The sequence below is a fragment of the Pomacea canaliculata genome, linkage group LG9 (assembly GCF_003073045.1).
Source record: "Pomacea canaliculata isolate SZHN2017 linkage group LG9, ASM307304v1, whole genome shotgun sequence".
Lineage (NCBI taxonomy): Eukaryota > Metazoa > Mollusca > Gastropoda > Architaenioglossa > Ampullariidae > Pomacea > Pomacea canaliculata.
Window position 1 is genome coordinate 16600336 of NC_037598.1, and position 17193 is coordinate 16617528.

At 44.3% G+C, this 17193-nt stretch overlaps 1 protein-coding gene across 2 annotated transcripts; it reads left to right on the forward strand.

The window, feature by feature from the left end:
* The first annotated feature begins 1833 nt into the window (after window positions 1–1833).
* On the forward strand, window positions 1834–15414 carry LOC112572317 (carbonic anhydrase-related protein 10-like). 2 transcript variants are annotated; one of them, XM_025251928.1, is made up of 10 exons: window positions 1834–2339; window positions 8171–8218; window positions 10209–10348; window positions 10755–10953; window positions 11135–11230; window positions 11423–11489; window positions 11855–12009; window positions 13968–14099; window positions 14900–14939; window positions 15135–15414. In XM_025251928.1, the coding sequence occupies exons 4-10, from the start codon at window positions 10855–10857 to the stop codon at window positions 15155–15157; spliced, it is 612 nt and encodes a 203-aa protein (XP_025107713.1). In that variant the 5' UTR covers window positions 1834–2339; window positions 8171–8218; window positions 10209–10348; window positions 10755–10854; the 3' UTR covers window positions 15158–15414. The 2 variants fall into 2 exon arrangements, with proteins under 2 accessions (XP_025107713.1, XP_025107712.1); XM_025251927.1 differs by having other exon boundaries at window positions 1838–2339; window positions 10762–10953.
* The last annotated feature ends 1779 nt before the right edge of the window (window positions 15415–17193 follow it).

Here is a 17193-nt window from a genome sequence, read left to right on the forward strand (position 1 = left end):
CTGAGGCCTTGCATTGTTGTCAGGCTCTCTTTTCTTGTGAAATGGTGGCGCAGGGAAGAAGAAGGGAAAAAAGGAGGCAATTTGTTTGCATCGATTGCGCGGCGGCCCACTGCTAACAGCCCGATGCCTGATGACTTGGCTGCCTGCCAGGAACTGCGAACACGTCAGCTTTGTACAGACCTCATGGTCTACTGCTTGGTCACGGTCCAGTGAACCCACTGTCGTTAATAGCTGCAGCTTATGCCGATTTGTTCTTTGTAGCTGTGTAAGCAAGAACAGCACGCACGCAAACACACTCGCATGCGTGGGCATAGGCTCGCACAAAAAAAACTGGAAGCACATAACAGACAGAATTGATAACATACCACACAGTAGATTGACAGAACTGATAATATATACAACAGGACTGATAACATCATACCACAGACATCAACAACGATAACATCACAACAGATAGAACTGATAACCTATACCACACAACGCACCGACAAAACCGATAATAAAACTAATAACATACACAATATACAGTCAACATACTACACAACACACTGACAACTAAAAATATAGTACGCTGGCACTAGCAACTGATAAAATATCAATATCCTGGATCGTTGATATGGTCTTTGTACAATATTGTCATTTAACTTCTTTCGGCTCTATTATGCGATACATCATAAGAACCGCACAACATTCCGACAGAACTGATATAACTACCACGTCATCTCATTGATATTTGCTTTATTTGTATAATCCCTCGATTACAATTCTGGATTCCGAATTCTGATAGGTGCTTCTGACGCACCCTGATTACAAATCTTTATGTGTTGTCAGAAAAAACTAGAAAAATGAAATATGTCCTAGAAAAAACTCCGACACCAGTAAAAGACCCATATGCTCATGTAGTACCTGGTACAGTCGTCTTGTAGTCGTGTAGTCGCAGGCTGAGCAGCATCCGAAACATACTTGATAAACATTTATGGAAAACATATCGTCACACACGTGTGCGGGTGTGTTTACACGGCTGTGTGTCTGTGTGTGGCCAGTGTGGGATTTGTGGACAGGGTCCACCCTGAAAAGATGTGAACTCGTGCGCTTGTATGTCAAGCGCTTTGAACACACACAACAAAACAAGTTCAGAAAGAACCATGCTTGGCTGATTTGGAAACAACATGGACATTCTCATGGGAACATTAAAGTTTTACTCAGGAAGAAACAATTCACAAGAATTGCATTAAGAATAAATGAGCACTCGGCTAGTATATATACTATATATATTCTTATACCTTACATATGCAGCAGTGGCCAGTACATTCACCCTCTCATGGTGTTCTTCCATCATTTGGTCAGAGCAAGTCAACCATACTTCCTACCAGTGCATGTCGATTGTCTCGAGGTCTCTGCTAAATATAATGTTTGAATTCTGAAGTTATAATAAGCTGATTACTAAAAGCCTTGATTGCTAAGTACCAAAGACCACTAAATTCGAACGAAGTACAGCTAGTGTGCGATCCTATATAATAGTACTGTAGTATATTCAAACATTGTGTTATGAACATACAAAGAGTCTATTAAAACATTGTGTCATGAACATACAACTACATCTTACAGGTGGAGAGCACAAGATACTGTAAGTATGAGGGGTTAATCTATCAGGTTTGCGGACACAGCTTATCTTCTACTGTGGTCAGCAGCAAAGGTTATCTGACAGACCTCTCAAATAAAACCATTGGATCATTTGAATATTTTGTTAAATGAGATTTAAAGAGAGAGATGAAAATCTCAGTGGTCTATACAAAACCGTTAAAGGTTCTGACATGGTGTCTAGCTATCTACCATTAGGCCAGGTACAGTTTTCTGTGCTCGATACAGATTTGTAGCCGTTCGGAACTGATTCAACAGTTGTGTCAATCACGGCCGGCTCGTTACCATGACAATGTAACGGCGCACTCGCACACGGCTCTTACTGGAGGGTGTATACGGCCCCTAGGTGCTGTCACTGGCAGTCTCAGGGGTGGCCCATAGACCTACAGAACCTACTGCTCGTCATTTGTGGCGCAAGAAGCAGCACAGTACTCGGCCCTCTGGCCCAGGATGGCAGAGATGGGGGCTGGCCAGCGCTGTCCAGCAACCAGAGATGCGCCACTGCAGCTTCGTGCTGCGCGGCATTTAGCTAACGGCCGTGAGGGCAAGAGCGTGCGGTGGTGGCGGCGGCGGCAGGCCGGCCAGCAGGAAGCTGCACGTCCAAGTCATACTGCGGCCATGAAGACAACTGGTATACTGCGTGCGGGCCGCGTCCTGCCCGTCCTTCCTCGTGCTTCACCTGTCTTCCGCCACTACAAGTAAGTCCCTGTTGTTTTCCTCCCGCCCTCCTCCTCTCGTCTCTTTGTCACAGCAGCGTGAGCCACGGCGGCCTTAACTCTTTTGTTGTGCATGGATGTGCACACAGTAAGCATGCGGCGACACAAGTTCGTTATTTTCTGTGTGCACGAGATGCAGAGATTGTCAGATACACTAAAGGTAGTCATGTCGATGAGATAGATACACTAAAGGTAGTCGCGGCGCAGAGATTGTCAGATACACTAAAGGTAGTCATGGTGCGCGCAGAGATTGTCAGATACACTAAAGGTAGTCATGGTGCGCGCAGACATTGTCAGATACACTAAAGGTAGTCATGGTGCGCGCAGAGATTGTCAGATACACCGCAGAGATTGTCAAATATACTAAATGCAGTCATGGCGCAGAGATTGCCCGATACACTAAAGGTTGTCATGGCCATTACTTATTCTTCCAGATTAATGATAAAGAAACGAGTACCCTGGATTTTCTGAAGGAAATACAAAGTCACTTCACGAGACATCTGGTATTTATGTTAAATGTTGGCGCGCGCGCACACACACACACAAATTTTGTTGTATAGGACAGGTGACAGCTTGCTACATCTCAAACAGAAGTATCTATGGAGTCTACTCCTCAGATGTGCGCTTGACATGGGTGTTCGCCCTTAAACCCATTGCTTGTCAGTCTGTGGCACGGACCATGCTGCAGCTCCGAACACCGATTGGACACAAGTACAGTCGTAAACACCATCATCACTGCTGTCACCAGGCGGGAACACCAGACCTAATGAAGCCTGCTGTAGTGAGAGGATAATGTCTCGCTTGAGAGCATTTATTATTCGCTTAAGCGCTTCTTTACTAGGGTCTTTTTTTTAATATTCACGACGAACATCAGACACAAGGCGCTAGTTAACTCATCAGGCACCACATCGACAGCATCGCACGAGACTGCAGGCGCTTAATGTCGTCCTGCTGCACGGCAGTGGTAGCTGCTGAACGACTTTCATGAGGACAGCACTAGGTCCCAGGGCCTGCTGTACAGCCTTCACTAATACAGCACTAGTCCCAGAAGTCTGCTGCTTGATTTTCATGAGGACAACACTGGTCCCAGTCCCAGGAGCCTGCTGAACCATCATCCTCGCCGTCGTTATGCCTTTATCGCCGACATAGTCACGATGTGAACTGGCTCACGGACTCAGACCATACTCACAAGACAAAATCTCTGCGATTGTCATTTTGGGCACAACTTGTGTTCGCTGCCCTCGGAACATATCTCGAAGAACAAACATGCTGACTGCTGTGTAAACAGTAGCTGGTGTCAATGAGCCATTACTATGAAGTTCTTTCTGAATAGTAAAACAAAGCCATGTAACGGCCCAATACTACCTTTCTTTCTTGCTTAGCAAGCATTACCTTCTAGTAGTTAAGTAAGACTAGCATTTGAGGATCCGTTACTGAAAATTAAAACCCTACCGAATTTTCCGATACCGAAAACTTAACATTTTGTCCAGCAGAAGGAATAGCATTAGAAAGAAAGACGAGAACATGGAAGAAGCAAAGTTCTCTTACGTACGCTCTAAACAGATGAAGGTCCATTTGAATACTCGATCAGTGAGTGGAGAAATATGTTCGTAACTCTACAGAGGAGAATGATTTCACGAATAGTGTAATTTTATACAAAGTACCGTGACTGTAACGGTCAACGCATCGTCAACGCGCCGTGGAGCATCATGGGATCTCCGCGGAAGGTGGCGTAATGGTGAGTCGCTGAGTCGGGCGTGAGTCACACGATATGGTTGGTCTTGGCAATCGATTGGCACACCACAGCATGTGGCACCGTTGCTAACTCTGGTTATGTCTGCATACAAATCGGGGAGGAAGCTGGTGGCAAGTGCGTTCCTCCCCGCCTGATGGCATAGGAATCATGCTGAGTGAAATGTGTTCACCTACCCCAGAGTCTCCATCATTCCGCCAGGCTGCAGGACGATCGAAATGGTGCCGACCCATTCTGCTGCAGGTTTGCAGGCTAACGGCTTTATCGACCAGGGATTTTAGCTACGGCATCCACTCCTTGTGTAGTTTCCAAAATGTTTCACTGAGGATGTGCTAACGTGTGTGTTACTTCCTCTATGCTTTCTAAACTTTACTGGAGAACAAAACCATATTACAGTCTAACAAATAAGATTAAGTATCTTAATGAACATTCTCAGACAATTCAGACAAAAGTTAGTGGACTTCAACTTGAGTTTTAATCCCAAGACAAACATATATTTCAGACATAAGGAATTAGTTTGTAGATAGAAACAAACAAACAAAACAAAACAACCTGTCCCCATCCACACACACAAACACACAGCTTCAACATCTATTTTGTGCATCAAAGAAATTTGATTCAATTACTGAAGAAAAAGAGAACATACGAACTGGTCCAAAATAATCAAGCCTTTGTAACCTGTCCGTAACGGAATAAAATTATAAAAACTGACATGTTTGTGTTGGTCGTTGAAATACCTAGATATTTGTGTGGCCTATCTATCAAAACTAATCAGAGTGTCGTCAAGCAGAGGCGTACCAAGGTGTTGGCTAGGGAGAGGTCAAACTTCCTGCTACAAGTGAGCGATGTTCACATTCTTATCCTCCAGTATCTTTTTTTGAGGGGCGGCTGCTCCTCTGCCATCCCCTCCCCAGTTCCTATGCCCCCGTCAAGGGATCGGTCCTTGATGACGAGACGTTGCGTGTGCTTGGAATTCAATAGCACTAACTCGTGCTAACAATGCCAATATATTGAAGCACCTGAACAATCAATAGCTACAAAGTAGTTCCATAGCACATCCATTTTAGACAGTGAAATATTCTAGAGCACAGCGGGGAATCCGTGGGCGAAAGGTAGGGGCGTTTCCAGATTTTCGATTCAGTGCTCCGACTTCTCTACGATTTCAGAAGTTTTTCGGGAAAACAACTTCAAATATCCCACTAATTACCACATAATTAATGTAAGTACAACTTGTTTCTAATAAAATGGTATCTATTTTTTTTTTCCTTTTTGTATTTTGCGGCGAAGTGACCCGCGACACTGCTGTCCGAAATGGCCCGCAGGCCGAAAAAAGTTCCGATTCCTTCTGTCGTTTTTACCTTCTCTCACAATGAGGTACACGTACGTCTCGCGCAGCTCGGCATGGGTGGAGGTGGGAGTTGTCCCTCCCGTCTGAATTACATTCATGTAATATGACCAAAGAGCCTAATAACAGATATGGTTCTTTCATGTAATCACAAGCTTGCTTTCTTATGGACAGTGATCTAGCAAGTCACACTAGTGCGAGATGAAAACCACATCTGGCCTAGTTTCCTCTGCCACTTATGAATAAACGTGGATCAAAGGCGATCGAGCTGTAAATACTCTTTTTGACTAAAATTGGCTTTTGCCGAAAACAAAATGTGTTTTTGACTCTAATTGTCTTTCAGACAGATTCAAAGACTAGGAAATATTGATAACATTTACTTTTGACACCAGAACGAGGCTGTCGGTTCGCTAGCCTCGCTGTGGAGCACGTCAATGATGTCACTCATGCAGAACACAGTTGAGACGTGTAAAAGCTATGTGTGCGCCTCTCTTTCGTAAAGGAAAGTAACTCTAATCAAAGAGCGTCAACAGGGAGCCCACTGTTATTTGACAGCTTGAAGTCAGGCGACGGTCGGCGCACAGGGCCACTGGTCCGCCTTTGGGGAAGCAAGGACGTGTATAGGTGGACAGCTGTCTGTCTGCCAAGACCAACGCTTAGCCTCTTGCGAAGTGCTCCGCTGTTAGTCACGGTGAGCCGTAAACACAGAATGTGAAATAAACCGGAAGCTTTGTAGTCTCATGCCTCGTTTTAGTAGTCAATCTGAAATGTGAATAACTGGGAAAAAAAAATCGTCTGCCAGCAGTCCAGTAATACAAGTTCGTGGGCGACGCAAACCTCGATAGCCGCTCGGGCGTTCCGCATCTTTGTTCTGTCGATTGTGTACTGGCAACACACCCACACATGGAAACATATTTCAAACTGGCAACATCTCTAATTTAGAAAGAAAAAAAAACTTTCACGTTTACATTAGCAATAGCTTGCAAGTAACGCTAATTAATGAGATTGTTTTTAAAAATTAAGGTTGTTGCATATCTAAGGCCTCTTTACGTCTAGGCCCACGTATATTTACAGATGTTGCAGTTTAATTTCTTTTGTTTTTCTATGTGGACACAGCAGAAAGTTATTGTTTTCTTTTAATGCAAAATGCAGCTGTGTATTTAAAAACAATTAGGAGACGAGACTGCCTGGTCTGCATTTGCTGAAGAAACACATGAGCAAACTCTTTGATGCACCTGCTCCTTGCACTTTGTATGATGAAACCATCCACCACCACCTGGCGCACTCAGAAAGAACAAAAATAGCCAGGAACTTGGAATATCTCCATGCCCTCATTTTCCTCGTATTACCCAAACAACAATAACAACAACAAATTTCTTGGTTTATTCTGTTGGTGTGGAAGATTTTAACCTTATTCATTTTCGAAGATCGTGCCAAAGTTGAATCAGGCTTTGTATATCTATTTTCAATCCACTTATACACGGAAGCGGCTGGATGAATTGTTTTTACGTGTCGACAGCCGTGACAAAGTTTCGTGCAAGAACTCTGCGTGACCCGACATTTCCGAGTTGCCATGACACATCGTTTGGTTGTCACACACGCGCACAGACACACAGGCTGTTGACCGAATTAAATGGTTTAACGAAGTAAACAGTCTCGGAGATTCGGATGCAGTTTTTGCTGAAGAAATCTTCTATCTATATCCACGAAATATGTTGATGTTTCTCCTGAACCCAGACATTTTAAAGTTGTTTGCAGTGCTTTTGAGAAAATGAGGTAGAAAGTAAACAATGTCGACTTGGAATCATGGTGAAAGAAGTAAGGTCTGTATTCAGATACCCTAATCCTTCTATTGCTCTGTTGTCTGGACCTTGGTCACACGATTTTCACTTTAAATCTGATTTTAAAACTTTTTCCAGGCTTTTTGTCCGTTACTGTAGCAAGTTGCCGCTTATTACGCCACTGGACAAAAAAAAAAAATATCCGTTTGTTTCCAGGGCTGCAGTAGTCCACAAACCATGAATACTGTTGCATGATAGCTCGATGTCTGTCTGCCAAAGTCCTCCAACCCCTCAACATTGTCAAATCGATGTTGTGAGATAGTTTTTTTGTGATTGCCATTTCAACAAAACGACAGCACAGATCTCGCCTCCTGGCAGATACTTTTTGCTGCAAGGCTTACAAAAATATTATTATTAAACTCTGAGAAAATTTTGACATTTTGCATTGTTTCTTAGAGTTGTTACTGGGGAGTCTGAACAGCTACCCACGCCGACACGTGCGTGTACCCACAACACAGACTGACATTGCTGACTACACATTGAAGGATTACATCTGCTGTTATTATCAGATTGTTTTGTGTATTTATTAGCCAAGTTCTTAGAAACATTTGTTTCAAGTTTAGCTCAGCAACGTTTATTTGTAGTTTAGTTTTTACCGCATTGTAATCATCATATGCAGGACTTAAAAGACTGAACACGTGACCAACATTACATGGAGACTTGTATCACTAGAGTTTTCTGCAATTCTAAAGATTTGTAATCTGTGGATCTGTATCTTTATCTGTATTTATATTTTTTATTTATTGATAATTCTATTTCTGTGCTTGTGTGTATATGTAAAACGAGAAAGATTGTGTGTGTTTGTGTGAGTGCGTGCGATGATCATTGACTTTCAACATATATTTATGGGCTTCTTGTAATTTTTTGTTTGCAGCATCCAACTCTCCTTGGGCTACTTGGTGGGATTATGAAGGTGTTGCTGGTGAGAAGCTCTAAAAATTATTAATTTAAGCAGCTTATTACTTAAGAAAGAAAAATGTGACCCTGTGTTATTTTCACTGCAGCAAAAGCTTGGCAAACAGATCTTATCTCAGTCTACTACAGAAAAACACATCTAGGTCATCTCCACCTCTTTAAAATGTAAAACCTTCTAAACTTGTAAGCATCTTCATCTTAAAACTGATCACACACATTACTGTTGGTTGGAAGAAAAGTATAGAAGGTAATGTAAGCTCCTTTCATCCAGTGACCACAACAAGTCGGGGTGAGCTGCTGCGTGTCCTGGACGGCAGTCGGTCAGGGTGGGTTAAGTCGGTTAATTCTTTCCCGAGAAAGGACAATGGCCGTCGGGGACGACTGTTGTGGAACTTCTCTCTGAGGGCGGCAGTGCGTCAAGGGTCAGTCACTAATGGCCTCCGACAGCAGGCACGAGGGACAAAGGAGAGTGATGATGGAGCCACTGTCTCCGACTAATTACACTCTTGACCTCCCCGCTACCCAACGCCGACACCTACATGTATGCAATACACTTACACTAGCTTGTGGACTTGCTAACTTGCTGACTACACTCACACTAACTTGCTAACTAACGACTTCACAGTTGACTTTGTCCCCAACGTCCGTCCCCAATAAAACGTAAAGCATGTTAGTGTAAAAATATACAAGTCATATGGCCGAGAGCTTTCTAGTGTTTACAAAATGAACTCCGACATAAAAAAAGTCGGCATGGCTAGTTTTGTAGGAATCGCTTTAATCTTTTCTGCTGCTAATCCAAATAATAAGTCAGTAGTAATTTACATGCCCACACTTTACTCGTCCATATACAATTGTCTCTTGCGACATGGAGGTCCTTCTGGTGTTCTAAAGAATCTGATGATGCGTATAGGTCTATGGTCAAAAGCCGATGTCTGGAGAACTTCTTGAAGATAAACTTATATACACAGATTTATACAGATGAAACCTAGCGAAATATATTTACGCCCCAGTGGGCCCAGTCATACATTTTGTATTAAAAGGTCTCGCGAGGTCAGTTGCTAGTGATTGTTGCTGTTGTTGATGGCAGTGTTGGTGGTGGTTCGAAGGCAGCTTTTGTAAGCCGTCCTCCAATGCTGCACGCGATGTGGCGTGGTGGTAGCCATTTGGCCAGCAATAACATACATAAACATGGACGAGATTCGAGTTGCAGTTCCCTCTCCGTGGTGTTTCCACTGCCCAAGATAGGATCGATCTCGGACACTCCTAGTCAGCGCGGGTAAAACAGCCGGCACTGGCCTGGTGCACTCTGCTTGTCATATCGTTTAGATATGAGCTTGGCACTGTACTCGGTCTTTCAGTTCTTGTTTGTCAATCAGGGCGGCTGGCGGTCACACCACATCCCCTCCCCCCTCACATTTTTTAGGGATGCACCAGGCGGAGGAGCATAAAAAGTAGAGAGAGCTCTTTGGCAAGACGCGGTTTTTTGAAGGAGTGCAGAGAGAAGAATGTTACTGCGCTCTTAAAGAATACAAAAGGACAGTAATCGACTTAATGGTCTACAAACATCTTGTAAGTTTACCGACCATGACACATGCGCCTCTCCACACCACAAGCTGTGAATGTTGGGAGCGCCACGTTCTTGACGACAAATGGCTGGAATGTGACTCAAGCCTCCTGTACCTCAGGAGTCTTAGACATCATGGTTGTCATTCGTGTCTAAACGGTCCAGCGATGAATGTTGAACTTTAGTCACGTGGTCTCATACACAGACATATATTATCTTCCCGTGGTCTCATACATTAGTTTTATATCCGCTCAATTTTCAAGAGGTTTTTTTTTTTTTGTGGGAGTTTCTTAGAGGTCTGCAGCAATAAGCATTTGCTGTAGTCTCAGATTTAAGCTCAATGTAGTTGTTTTCCTTTAAAAAAAAATAAGCTGCTTGAAGTAAAATAGCGGTGTGCATGTGGCTAGATAAACATGTCTGGCAATGTATGCAGGGCCTCAGCACTGGGGAATCATCAATCCAGAATGGCGCCTCTGCAGTCAAGGCAAATTCCAGTCACCGATCGACATTCGCCCTCAGCACTTGCTCTTTGACCCCAGCCTGCGCCGCATGAACCTTCATCTCCCAGACTCGGTAAGTTGACGTCACATCCCCCACTTGTAGCTTGGCTTGACGTCACCACATGTAACGACGTAACATCACGTGTAAACTGGCGTTGACGTCACATCTGGTGACAGTTCTGAGACTACAGGTGAGAATGATGGCAGTCTCTCCTGGACTCGGCGGACTAATGTCACAGTCAGGAAACCATACAACCACTAAAGCTCGCGGACTGACAAACTGGCTGGTGGAAGAATAGACTGACTGACAATCGACTGGCTGGCAGGTGATTAATGGATGATGAATTCTCTAAAGTGGCTGAGGATGTCCAATGTGCTTCTGTCCGAGGCACACGTGCACCGGGACAGGGTGTCGGTATGATCGCCGAAGGGAAATCGGGTGGAAACAAAGTTGATCGATTATTGTGGTTTTGTTATTGACGGTAGATTAGTGGAACCTTGGTGAATACCGGAAATGACGTCAGCTTGCGAATCGACGACAGCGCTGCTAGCGGCGCCAACTTCAGTGACGGTCCGTTGATGTACACGTACCGCCTGACACAGCTCGTGTTGCACTTCGGCAAGTCAGACACCAACGGCTCGGAACACTCGGTTGATGGCAACTCTTTCGCAGCAGAAGTAAGCTTCTTGATTTCCTCCTGATGTCCTCTCTGCCAATCAACGATCTGACATACTCTATCATACTCACGAGATGTTGCTTACATTTTAATTATTATTTACAATATAAATATTTTAGTTATCATTTATAAAATGTTTGCATGCCAACGTGTTTGTGAGTCTGCGGATATTAATGTTGCAGATACAATTTATTGCCTACAACAGTGACCTGTACAAGAGTATGGCTGATGCCATTCAGGTGCCTTACGGCATTGCGATCATCGCCGTGTTCGTGGAGGTAAGAAGAGAAAAAAGTATTGTAGATGCAAGAAGCAGTCACGAACTATACGGGATGTGGCATGTTCAGACGTATATTAGCCAAGAGGTGTTTGAAAACTTAAATGAACACTAATTGTACGAAGTACTGTAGCAGCAACACTCCTACAACTACTATTCTCCCCAATTTCTGTTTTTTTTTTTTTTCCTGCAGGTCGGAGAAGAAGACAATGAGGCATTCCGGATTCTAGTGGAACACGCCAAGCAGGTGCCATGGCAAGGCGGGTAGTGGCTGTTCAGTTTTATTACTTATTCGGACAGGTGTCAGCAGTCATCACCTACAATTATCCCCTTCGTCAGCACATGCGAGCTATCATCTACAAATGTCGGAAATCGTGTCAGCAGTCGTTTTTTCTTTTACAGTTTCCATTTAACTGATGGCTTGGGTCTAGGGTGCAGCCAAACCGAAGACTGCGGTCACTACACACGGCTAACCGAGCTGTTTGTACACAGAATATATCTTGTGCTTACTGCACATCCTAGCCGACTAGTCAGAGTTATCGTTAGAGTTGTGTGTTTTATATATATATATGTACACGCGTTTCTGTGTTTTCTTTTGTTTGTATGTGAGTTTTTCTGGGTGCAGGTCAGAAAAGCACGGTGCAGAAACTTCCCGTGTGGTCACTGTTACCAGACACCAACTATTACCTGACGTACGAAGGGTCCTTGACCCAGCCCGCTTGCCACGAGACGGTCACCTGGGTCCTTTTCAACAAACCTGTCTACGTCGACAAGCAGCAGGTGAGCAGCACGTCAGCGGCACTTTCAGCCACCTGATATCGCCTACAGTTCAGTTTTGTTCCGGTTGTCGTTGATGTCAGAGTTCAAACCCTCTTGAACCCTCCCGCCTAATGTCTTCTCTTACCCTTTCATCGCACGTGCACCTTAAACATTTTTTTTCTCCTCAGAGTTACACCTATATCATAGGTTGTAAGATAGTTGTCTGCGAATGCCAGGACCCCCAGACGAGAACACGATGTGCGACAGACCGTTGGTTATGGCGACTCTTCTCGTGTCTTCTCTCTCCTTGTAGAGGGCTCCTAGGATCTGACGGCGCCTCGTGATGGCTGTGCTCTTACTTTAACATGAGCTTAAAATCAGGACAAATGGCCGGATATTTTATAGCCGTTTGGGACAGTTTTTTGCGATATAATCCTATTGCTAGATTTTCTGATTTCCTAGCCAGAAGGAAGAGTTGTCCAGCGTGATCAGATTGCTTTTTCCTAATATTCTTAAGCAAGCAAGATTACTGAGTGCATGCAGATGTTGTGTTGTAAAACTGGTTTGGTAAATCTCGAGAGAATTCCATCTCATGCAGATCCCCATGAACGGTATTCCATCACTCACTCACATTCCAAGGGGCAATATTCCTTATCTCACCAGCTGTCATGTGGTGATTTTTAGGACATAAAATCGCCCACAATCAGGGTCTAGTCTGGAATTGTTGACAAGCCAGAGAACACTTGAGTGCCGGCTCGGAGAAGTGTTATGTGGGGTAGACACCCTTAAGTGGCTGCAGCAAAACAAGCGTGACCGGCTGGCTAGCGAGGAGGTGTTAATGACATCTAGACCATCTCGACGGGTACAACACTCGGCCAGATAGAGAGTAATACCTGACGGAGCACCTGATCAACAGTCGATACATCTTCACACCAAGATGGCAGACTCTGGAGAAAGGACACTTAGGTGAGAGAACCTTGACGCAAGGGGTGACTCAGTGGCAAGGGACCGTCAGGACCGCCAGATGTCGTCCTCAAACTTTAAGGACTAAGGACCAGAACTTGGGCTACCTCTGAGACGTAGAAGTTCAATGCCAAGGCAAGCAGGAGTCGACATTCTCAAGGAAGAAAAACATGTCTGTGTGTGTTCTCCCGCACTAAAGAACCAGAATCAGATGTCGCATCGAGGTGGTGTTCGTTTGGGGGCTGTACATGGCATTGCTCATTCTGGTGCCCACCACTGCGTGCTGTATAACAGTGTAGTCTGCTAAGCAAGCAGTCCTCGAAGAAGCCTCGGCAAATAGTCGCTCTCTGATATGGTTTGCAGACCGTGCGTGGACGGGACGACGAACAGTTGGACTTCTAGGAGACAGTCATCGGATGGAGACCTCTACTCACCTCATCACCAGCGCAAACTCGCAACGTGTAGAGCAGTGGTTCTTAACCTGGGTTCGATCGAACCCTAGATGAGTCGGTCTCAGGGGTCGCGGAACGGAGGTCAAGATTAGTGATGACACTAAAGAAGAGTTCGGTGAACGTGCATAAGAAACTGAAGAAGGGTTCGGTGAATGTGCATATGAAACTTTAGGTGTAGAGACTGAGACACAAAAAAGATGAACAGTTTGAAATCCACAGTAACAACTGTCAGAGATAAGTTGGTGTGCGCATGTGAGATCGGATGGTGGTATTAACGGGAATTAACAGCATGATAACATTGAAAGTACGGATAATACTGGGACCTTTTTAGATGAGCCAAATAGTTTGTATGTTTAATAAAAAAAAATAAACCTTTATTGCTGTACTTTGAACCACAAGTTAAGTCTCTTTTTTTCTTTGTTCGAGGAGAAGGAGGGTGGGGGCTCGTGAGCAGTGTGCACAAGTTGTACGCGACTAACGAGTGACTATTGTACATAATGTTCCCCTGCAAGACTATCTTGACCTTAGTTACATCATTCATCATCGTGTTGTGTCTGTTGTCAGCTGAACACACTGCGGCAGCTGCGGAAACGCCTGTACGGAGAGGAGACAGTCACGCAGCTCGCTGGCAATCACCGCCCGACCATGCCGCTCAACAACCGCGCCGTGCGGACCAACATCAACTACCCCACCACGGTACTCTCTCTCTCTGCCGAGCAACCTTTCGCCAGGTTTCGCCTCATAGAATACGGATTAAATATACTTGGTTGACCAAACATAGCTCTCGAAGAAATGTTTGTGTCATGTTTATATTTATTGATTCTCACGACCCCACACTAAAAATGGAAAGACTGTAGTCTGTACTTCCTAAGACAAAAATTCTCGGGCACTGAGTGACCAGCATCATATATCATCGCGGCTTCTGAGTCACATTTGTACCTTCGTCTGATCGCGGTAGAGCTTGTATAATCATCCAGAGATGGATAAATGAGAATCCTGAATGTGTGCGGTGTATGTGATGAACATTCTGTTCACTTGAAATGTTGCACTCGCCATTTGCGTCTCGTCAAATATTTATTATTAGTGGGGAAAATACGTGAATATAATTAACTTCTTGCTGGCCGCCAGCTGTTACCAAAAGAGAGGCTCGTGTGAAAAATGTAACCTAGCTCCGTCGTTTTGTTTCACTAAAATTACTTTTTTTAATGCCTATATGATCTATAAACAGATACGACCCTTACAATTAACACACCATTGGGATGGATCACGGCAAGTTCATTTAATGTCTTTTACAGGCATCCATCAAGTAAATGAATGGGAAGTGATTAATTTCAAGACATATATACCGGCGATGAGGATGTACGATTTGGGTTTGTTATAGCGCAGATGCACTTTAGTTTTACCCATAGTTTGTATGTTACAACCATAGGTGGGAACTGACGGTATGGGGATAATTGTACAGCTAAATACAGCAATTTTTAAATATTTTGTTTCAGGGAGACTTATGCAACATGAAGAAGATAACATTTTATGAAGGTAAGTCGGGCTAATGCTTTCGCTGCTATCACTTCTACTGTTGCTCTTGTCACCCTGGCCAGCCTCTGCTCTTATTACCGAAGAAAAATTCAGCACAGCATTGTTAGGTCGGTTGACAGGTATGCTTGTTGTCTGCCTTGCCCTCTGCTTGTCATTCGGTAGCAAATATTTGATTCTCTTCTTCATCTGTTGCAGTCAATCCAACATTGACCGTGTAGCTGAGCAGTCATCAGTCAGTGTGTTTGAAGACACGCATTGGCAGAACCACATGATATGATTCACATGCCTGCACAATGTAACAGTGAATGTGTCCGTGTGTGTGTTTGTGTGAAGGAGAGAGTGAGAGTGAATGTCGGTGTATAAAGATGTTTTCCTTCTGTTCCTTGGAACAAGCTTTCCTAGATTTGACTTTTAAGTTTTTTTCCCGAGGATGTAAGATGCCTGAAAGCATTGACAAATAAATGACTGTCAGTCACATAATGACTATTTTTCAAGTACAAAGAGAGTGAATGCGTGCAGAAGGAAGACAAAGCGGCCGCCCGACACGCTGTGCAAAAGAAAGAGCGAGTGAAAAAAAATGGAAGGAGTGAGAGATGGGACTATGTATGAGGCGCAATGCGCCCGGATCATTACTGAGAGGTTTTATGTACATTAAAACTTTATGGTAGCCATACACAATGTTACAAAAAGAGAGTTTCTCAGCATTCCGCTCAGACGGACATTACCTAAACAAACATGCATATTCAGATAGCCTCAAAGAATAGAGATGGAAACATCGTGCACAAAAATACATGGCACCAAAGAAATTTATCAAACGACTGAAAGGTCGACTGGGGTGCAATTTTTTTCTCTAATGACTGGGTAAAGATGAGTGCAAGGTATTATTCCCAAATCCGGACGAATACTTTTCTTACATTCTCTAAAATACCCGACTGCAAGCATCATCATGCACAGGAAGAGGGCAAAACCGTGAGGTCACGTTTGTAAATAAACACCTAATTAACATATGACCCCAGCTGTCCCACTACTGTCAATCCTGATGTCGGTAATGTTGACCTTTTTTCTGTGCTTCTTGATGTTTGTAATTGTATCATCTGTGCCTTGACAACGGTGGTATGTTCATATCCGATGAAAGAGTATCCTGCACTGAACTAAACCCAATCATTCGGAAAAAAATGTCACCTTACTGCACCCGATCTCAGACACAGCTAACATATGCGGGGATGTTATGCTTAGCGTGGGTTGTATGGACATGACAACAATGTGAATCCAGGTGGTCTGTACTCAACAAAAGCAGGCGGACAGGTTGACGCCGGGATGATCTGGCAGTCTTTATTTCTTGCGCATTTCGTTTTGCTCAGAGAGAACTACAAAAGTTTCCCAGAAAGACAAAACTGGAGACGTTGCAACACATGCACGTTAGAAGCTGCATGGTTTCTGTCGAAAGTAAAGCAGTCGAGAAACGGATCTGTCGACGGCCACAGACAAACAGGCGACAAACTTCGAACCAAGCAGCAAGGCACGAGATCCTACACTTCACGACACGCGGGATGTGCTGCACTCACTGTCTTCCGGTTGTGACCAGACACCATACCGCACGATCTTTAGATGTGACTCATTGTATTTATTTACAGGATGTGACCCAACGCCCAAAGACGGCCTTTGAGGGGGGCAACTGCCATTGACCTCGCAATAGGAGGGCCCCGCAATAGGAGATGCGGTACACTTACATATGACACTCGCCAACGAGGGCCCCGCGTGCTGCTAAGGTTGCCTCTGCCGATGCCATACTATCTATATTGCACGGCATCTGCACCTGATCCTCTGTCATACGAGAAGACCGGGCCTACACCGTATGAGCAATACATCCTGTCCTACGAGTAACACTGACTACTGATTGGAACACATGCTGGGCCCAAACCCAGTTCGTACTACTGTAGGCTGTTGCAAACACCGAAAGGGCTGGAAAGGGCTCAGAAATGTTTTTTTTTTAAATGCGAAGAATGATGTTAGGCCATTGTGGTTACAGCACTGGCGTCCGAACCCAAAGACAGGAGACGCAACGGTTCGAAACCCATATGGCGCGCGCAGTGACCTTTCGAGATCGGTCTGGGTGAAGATACTGAATACTACTAGTATTTACTATTTTTGGTATGGGTATCTAATTCCATAATTATATGAGGGTTAGGGAAAGGTAAAGCAGAAAATAGAAAAGTATCACTTTCAGAAAAGGCTATATAGCTCCCATGATCTC